This window comes from Mandrillus leucophaeus, unplaced genomic scaffold (assembly GCF_000951045.1).
Source record: "Mandrillus leucophaeus isolate KB7577 unplaced genomic scaffold, Mleu.le_1.0 Scaffold1225, whole genome shotgun sequence".
NCBI lineage: Eukaryota > Metazoa > Chordata > Mammalia > Primates > Cercopithecidae > Mandrillus > Mandrillus leucophaeus.
In genome coordinates this window covers 149,018-156,970 of record NW_012100599.1, presented here as the reverse complement: position 1 = coordinate 156,970, position 7,953 = coordinate 149,018, and the positions used below count along the sequence as shown (strand labels likewise).

The 7,953-nt window shown below is 41.0% G+C and overlaps 1 protein-coding gene across 3 annotated transcripts; it reads left to right on the top strand.

The window, feature by feature from the left end:
- The first annotated feature begins 7,089 nt into the window (after positions 1-7,089).
- On the top strand, positions 7,090-7,933 carry LOC105533105 (zinc finger HIT domain-containing protein 3-like). Of its 3 annotated transcripts, none has more exons than XM_011971462.1 (2): positions 7,111-7,226; positions 7,395-7,933. In XM_011971462.1, the coding sequence occupies exons 1-2, from the start codon at positions 7,111-7,113 to the stop codon at positions 7,576-7,578; spliced, it is 300 nt and encodes a 99-aa protein (XP_011826852.1). In that variant the 3' UTR covers positions 7,579-7,933. The 3 variants fall into 3 exon arrangements, with proteins under 3 accessions (XP_011826851.1, XP_011826852.1, XP_011826853.1); XM_011971463.1 differs by having other exon boundaries at positions 7,111-7,313; positions 7,348-7,933; XM_011971461.1 differs by having other exon boundaries at positions 7,090-7,933.
- Positions 7,934-7,953: the final 20 nt, after the last annotated feature.

The window sequence follows — 7,953 nt, the reverse complement described above, 5'->3', positions numbered from 1 at the left end:
CCCTCCCCTGGCCCGCCCCGGGACGGTGACGTCACTGTCGAGGTCCGCCCGGCCCCCGCCCGACTCCGAACGCTGTGCATCCCGGGACTTGTAGTCACTCTACCTGCCGGGGGAAGGACAGGATGCGACCTCCAAGAGCCTGCAAGTCCGATGTGACTGCCCAAGTCAGGAACAGGATGGAGGTCATATCCAATACTTCCGGTTAAAATCTCTAGATAACTAGGTCTGGATCATCCTGCTCCCAAGAGAAAATCACTTGGGAAACAGCTCCCAATAGCCGCTGGGTTTCATTCTTCAACTTCTACCACTAGATAAGGAGGGATGTTTGTTCCGAGTTTGGGTTTGATTGGCCTTGGTTTAGGTTGGCGTCTAGGGCTAAACTAATCAACCAGAATTAGGGACTTTGTAAGATTATGGAGGAATCCCCTGATGGGAAGCTTCCCAAAAGAAGAGGGATGATATTCCCAGACATGGTGCCGGGCTGGCAGAACAACTGGGTGTCCGCTCTATTTTTCCAGGACTTCCTTTTCCTTTAAGACCCAGTTCAACCCTCCTTCCGCAGAGAGATTTTCCCAGCTCACTAAACACCTTTAAAGAGTTGGTGGCCCTCCTTGATGTTCCCCTAATCTCTTGTGCCTGTCTCTAGCACTGCACTTGTGCGGTGATATCTGCTTAATATCTTTGTGTCTGTAGCATCTAGCACATAGTGGGCAGCATACTGAATAAGGATTCTACCCTAGGAAGAAGCAATGCCTGAGTGTGAATCCCACCTCAGCCACTTACTAGACGTATGACCCACGGCAAGGTATTTAATTTCCTTAAGACTCAGTTTCCTCATCTCTGTCCTTGGAATAATATCATCTTGTGATTTCTGAGGGAATTAAAAGAAACGATGCTTTTAAAGCGCCTGGCATGGTGCCTGACATGTATATGGTATAAGCTCTTGAAAGTTAGATGTTATTGGGTGCTGAACAAATGATCATAAAACAATTAAGTTAGTTAATTTTAGGAACACATCTGTTGCTTAAATTCGGGTAATACCTGAAAATACAAGTGTTCTCTGCCTAGCTGACAGGACAGATCTACTAAAATCAACTTTTATAAACCCTTGTTAAGTAGTACCAGTTTTATTTCCTTTCCTCATATGCAGTGGAAGTAGATTAAAAAGCACCACCTTCTCATCTGTTTTTAAATTAAGTAATTCTCAGGCTGTGGCTCAGAGACCCTTCATCTTAAATAGTCAACTTCATAATATACTGGAGAGGACAATCCAATTCTCAGTTTCCCTGAGCCCACCAGAAGATGCCCAGAACCTTGCATACACTGATTTATCTGAGGAGATCAGGATTATGTCAAGTGGACAGAGACATGTCTGTGTGTCACTGTGTTCAGTCATCATTCATTCGTTCATCTGTTCATCCATCAGCTATTAACTGAGCAAATGGCATTTGCTGTCATTCTGTAAATTTAGATTTATTAAGTGAATCCTTTTCAAGGGAGATACCACAGGGCCTCTCATTTGAAGGGAAGTTGCAAAATAAGTTATTGCCCTCAGGCAGCTTAGAAACTAGTGGGAGTACAGAGGATGAAGTTCTCCCCTGATGGGAAGCTTCCCAAAAGAAGAGGGATGATATTCCCAGACATGGTGCCGGGCTGGCAGAACAACTGGGTGTCCGCTCTATTTTTCCAGGACTTCCTTTTCCTTTAAGACCCAGTTCAACCCTCCTTCCGCAGAGAGATTTTCCCAGCTCACTAAACACCTTTAAAGAGTTGGTGGCCCTCCTTGATGTTCCCCTAATCTCTTGTGCCTGTCTCTAGCACTGCACTTGTGCGGTGATATCTGCTTAATATCTTTGTGTCTGTAGCATCTAGCACATAGTGGGCAGCATACTGAATAAGGATTCTACCCTAGGAAGAAGCAATGCCTGAGTGTGAATCCCACCTCAGCCACTTACTAGACGTATGACCCACGGCAAGGTATTTAATTTCCTTAAGACTCAGTTTCCTCATCTCTGTCCTTGGAATAATATCATCTTGTGATTTCTGAGGGAATTAAAAGAAACGATGCTTTTAAAGCGCCTGGCATGGTGCCTGACATGTATACGGTATAAGCTCTTGAAAGTTAGATGTTATTGGGTGCTGAACAAATGATCATAAAACAAATAAGTTAGTTAATTTTAGGAACACATCTGTTGCTTAAATTCGGGTAATACCTGAAAATACAAGTGTTCTCTGCCTAGCTGACAGGACAGATCTACTAAAATCAACTTTTATAAACCCTTGTTAAGTAGTACCAGTTTTATTTCCTTTCCTCATATGCAGTGGAAGTAGATTAAAAAGCACCACCTTCTCATCTGTTTTTAAATTAAGTAATTCTCAGGCTGTGACTCAGAGACCCTTCATCTTAAATAGTCAACTTCATAATATACTGGAGAGGACAATCCAATTCTCAGTTTCCCTGAGCCCACCAGAAGATGCCCAGAACCTTGCATACACTGATTTATTTGAGGAGATCAGGATTATGTCAAGTGGACAGAGACATGTCTGTGTGTCACTGTGTTTAGTCATCATTCATTCGTTCATCTGTTCATCCATCAGCTATTAACTGAGCAAATGGCATTTGCTGTCATTCTGTAAATTTAGATTTATTAAGTGAATCCTTTTCAAGGGAGATACCACAGGGCCTCTTATTTGAAGGGAAGTTGCAAAATAAGTTATTGCCCTCAGGCAGCTTAGAAACTAGTGGGAGTACAGAGGATGAAGTTCTCAGTGATGTCTGAGAAGGCTTAATATAGGAAATGGGCTAAGCAGGATTCAAAACAATTGAAAAGGGACACCAAAAGATAGGTAACAGGCCGGGCGCCGTGGCTCACGCGTGTTAATCCCAGCACTTTGGGAGGCTGAGATGGGTGGATCACTTGAGGTCAGGAGTTTGAGACCAACCTGACCAACCTGGTGAAACCCGGTCTCTACTCAAAATACAAAAATTAGCCGGCCATGGTGGCACATGCCTGTAATTCCAGCTAATCTGGAGACTGAGGCAGAAGAATCGCTTGAACCCAGGAGGCAGAGATTGCAGAGAGCCAGGATTGTGCCTCTGCACTCCAACCTGGGTGACAGAGTCAGTCTCCATCTCAGGGGAAAAAAAAAAAGATAGTTAACAGAAGGAAAAAAAAGATAAATTTAACTACATAAAAATTAAAACTTTTGCACATCAAAGGATGCTATCAACAGAGTGAGAAGGCAACCCATGAAATGGGAAAAATATTTACGAATAATACATCTGATAAGGAGTTAATATACAAAATATATAAAGAATACCTATAACTCACAACCAAAAAAAAATTTTAAAAATGGGCAAAGGATGATGAGCTGGGCTGGATTCCATCCTGGTAGCCAAGACTAATTCTCCCTCGAGTTCTTGGGAGATGGGCCTTTGGCAAGAAGGCTGGTGTTAGTGAAGCGTGCCTGACACCACAGAAAAACCTACTTTTAAGGAAATGTAGCATCCATTGTGAACATGGAAAATTAAAGATAATTCACCATGCCTGTTGTGGCTTCAGTTCCTAAAGAACTCTATCTCAGTTCTTCATTAAAAGACCTCAATAAGAAGACAGAAGTTAAACCAGAGAAAATAAGCACTAAGAGGATTACTTCCATTCAATACTTGGATCTGCAAACATCAAAAAAGCCATTGAAGAAGCTGAAAGACTCTCTGAAAGCCTTAAACTAAGATATAAAGAAGCTGAAGTCTGGAAAAAACTTGAGGAAGAGGACAAACAGGAGGAAGCACAGTGTCTACAACAGAAAAGCCAGGAAACAGGAAGAGAGAATGGTGGCACATTGGCTAAAGGTTCTTTGGAGAATGTATTGGATTTCAAAGACGAAATCCAAAAGAGCAATGGTGAAAAGAATGAAAAATGTGAGACCAAAGAGAAAGGAGCAATCACAGCAAAGGAACTATATACAATGATGACGGATAAAAACATCAGCTTGATTATCATGGATGCTCAAAGAATGCAGGATTATCAGGATTCCTGTGTTTTACATTCCCTCAGCATTCCTGAAGAAGCCATCAGTCCAGGGTGGGTTACTGTGTAGTAAAGTAGTAAACTATGTAGTAAGCAGTGAACTGTGGACCTTAGTAAATGTTACTACTTAGCATTCAAGCTAAATGTGATAAAGTAGTCTTTTCCTGTTAACCTTTTAAATGTTTGCCTCTTTTTTGGGGTGGGGGGAGGGGAAAGGGGAGGTGCGTTTTGGGAGCAGAGGTTTAATAGGCAAAAGAAAGAGAAAGGAGAACAGCTGTCTCATTTTCCAGAGTGAGAGGTGCCCAAATGGGACTTCCCTAAATCTTTGCTTCTTAAAGACACACCTTACCCTTTTTGAAGGTTGAAGTTACGGATTTCCTAACTTTTGATTTGGCTGTTTTCTCCTATTTGTGGTATTTAGAATCTTATCAAAAGAGAAATGAAGTTGCCTTTTCACTTTCTTCCCAGGTGTTTGTTGATGGATTTTTCCTATTATTTTCTGTTTATAAGCATTGAATGATATGTACCAAATTGACTAAAATTGTGAACTAATTGAATTGTTTTACATATTGAAATTCCCTACATTATCTGTGACACAAAAGTATCCAAATTCTGTATGTGTGCTTAAGTTAAAAGAGTACAGTCTGTGATGCCAGATTCTATTCAAATAACTATCACTGACTAGCCGCATTATTTCTAGCTAGTGACCTAACATTTCTAAATTCATGTTTCCATCTGTAAAATGGGGATAATTGTAGAACCTATCTTACAGAGGTTTCAGGAGACTTCAGTGAGAAACGTTATATACACATGCACACTTTAGCACAGGTCCTGGCATGAGTAAGGACTTGATTTAAAAATTTTTCTTTCTTTTTTGGTAAAAAGGCCTTTAACCTATGAAATAATTTAAAGCGACTTGCATGGGTATGTTGTACATTAGAAATCATGACAGTGGCAGAGCTAAACCTCCAGATACAGGGCTATTTTCACTATTTTGAGCATTCTTATACAGATCCTATTACCTCTCTGGGTCTTAGTTTAAAGTTATGTATTTTTTTAATTAGGTAATAAAATCTGTATAGTTCTTGGCATATTACAGATGCTTGATAAATATTTGACCTGAGGCATACAGTGCTTTGTAAATAAGCAATTTAAAAATTAGAGTTCTTAGGCCAGGTGCAGTGACTCACACCTGTAATCCCAGCATTTTGGGAGGCCAAGGTGGGCGGATCACTTGAGGTCAGGAGTTCCAGACCGGTCTGGCCAACATGGTGAAACGCCATCTTTACTAAAAATACTTCAGTCGAGTGTGGTGGCACATGCCTATAATCCAGCTACTCAGGAGACTGAGGCAGGAGAATCGCGTGAACCCGGGAGGCGGAGGTTGCAGTGAGCTGAGATCCACTGAGATCCACAGTGAGGGCCACTGCACTCCAGCCTGGGCTACAGAGGGAGACTCCGTCAGAAGGAAAGAAAGAAGAAAGAGAGAAAGAGAAAGAGAAAGAGAGAGAGAGAGAGAGAGACAGAAAGAAAGAAAGAAAGAAAGAAAGAGAGAGAGAGAAAGAAAGAAAGAAAGAAGAGAAGAGAAGAGAAGAGAAAAGAAAAGAAAAGAAAAGAAAAGAAAAGAAAAGAAAAGAAAAGAAAAGAAAAGAAAAGAAAAGAAAAAGAAATTAAAGCTCTTTGAGAAAGACACGGTCAAAGGTGGTGGCAAGCGGTAGTCTGCCTGCTCCTGCTCCTGCCTCACTACTGTTGCTCTCACCGAGGAACCAGTCGGTCAGGAAGCCGCACAGCAGCCGTGGCTTTTAAAGATACTGGAAAAACACCTGGGGAGCCGGAGGTGGCAATTATGAGCCGCAGCATAAAATCCTGGAGGAGGTGTGTGCTGACTTGATCAGAGGAGCAAAGGAAAAAAATCTCAAAGTGAAAGGACCAGTACAAATGCCTACTAAGACTTTGAGAATCGCTACAAGAAAAACTCCTTTTGGTGAAGGTTCTAAGACATGGGATCATTTCCAGATGAGAATCCACAAGCAACTCATTGACTCAGTCCTTCTGAGATTGTTAAGCAGATTACTTCCACCAGTATTGAACCAGGAGTTGAGGTGGAAGTCACCACTGGAGATGCTTAAGTCAACTATTTTAATAAATTGATTACTAGCTGTTAAAAAATAAAAAATGAGCAAAGGACTTAAAAAGACATTTTTTTCAAAAAAGATATACAAATAGCCAATAAGCACCATAAAAAGTATGCAATATCACTAATCATCAGAAAAATGCAAATCAAAATCACAATGAGATGCCACATCACACCCACTAGAATGGCTACTATCAAAAAAAAAAAAAAAGAAAGAAAAGAAGTGTTGACCCAGACATAAAGAAATCAAAACTCTTGTGCATGGTTAATGGAATGTAAAATGGTACGACTCCTATGAAAAACATTATGGTGGTTCCTCGAAAAATTTAAAATAGAATTTCCATATGATCCAGCAATTCTACTTCTAATACCCCCAAAAAGATTGAAATCAGGTACTCAAACAGGTATCTGTACACTTGTGTTCATAGCAGCAGTATTCATAATAGCCAAAAGATGGAAGCAACCCAAATGTCCATCAGTTGATGAATAGGTAAACAAAATATGCTGTATATATGCAATGGAATACCATTCAGCCCTAAAAAGAAGTTCTAACATGCTACAACAGAGATGAACCTTGAAGACATTATGCTAAGTGAAAGTAAGCCAGTCACAGATGGGCAAATGCTATATGATTCCACTTATATGAGGTACCTAGAGTAGTCAAGTTCATAGGGACAGGAAGCAGAATGCTGGTTGCCAGGATACAGCAGGGAGGGGGAATGAGGAGTTATTATTTAATGGGTATAAAATTTCAGTTCAGGAAGATGGAAAACATTCTAGAGACAGATGATGGTGATAACTGCGTAACAATGTAATCATAGTTAAGGCCACTGAACCGTACACTTTAAAATGGTTAAAATGGTACATTTTATGTTGTATCTGTTTTACCACAGTAAAAAAAAAAAAAAGATAAAAAAGGAAGTAAAAGTCTCCTTCCCCAAGACCATGGCGTCACTGAGATGTAGCACCGTTGTCTGCGTGATCTGCTTGGAGAAGCCCAAATACCGCTGTCCGGCCTGCCGCGTGCCCTACTGCTCTGTAGCCTGCTTCCGGAAGCACAAAGAACAGTGCAACCCTGAAGCTCGTCCTGTTGAGAAAAAAATAAGATCAGCTCTTCCTACCAAAACCATAAAGCCTTTGGAAAACAAAGATGATGATGACTCTATAGCTGATTTTCTCAATAGTGATGAGGAAGAAGACAGAGTTTCTTTGCAGAATTTAAAGAATTTAGGGGAATCTGCAACATTAAGAAGCTTATTGCTCAATCCACACCTCAGGCAGTTGATGGTCAACCTCGATCAGGGGGAAGACAAAGCAAAGCTCATGAGAGCCTACATGCAAGAGCCCTTGTTTGTGGAGTTTGCGGACTGCTGTTTAGGAATTGTGGAGCCATCCCAGAATGAGGATTCTTAAGATGGATTATTGTGTTGCTTGCTCAAATGTGTGCTTGACTCCCAGAACCTGCCTGCTCCCTCTCCCAGGAGACCAGCTAGTGTGGGGGGCCCCAGGCAGAAGAGGTTTCCAGGATGCAGACTAGGTTATACAGGCCTTTACCGGCATTGATGTGGCTCATGTTTCAGGCAGACGTGGAGCCCTTAAGGTGGCAAGTCCTTTATGGAGAAAAAACTTGACATTCAGATGGTTGTTTTTAAATGTTCTACTTTTGGTACAGTTGATAGACATCATAAATGATATCAAGCTTTACACTTCATATGGAGTTAAACTTGGTCAGTGTTACTAAATAAAATCAGGATGTGATTCTACTGTACATTGCATTATTCATAATTG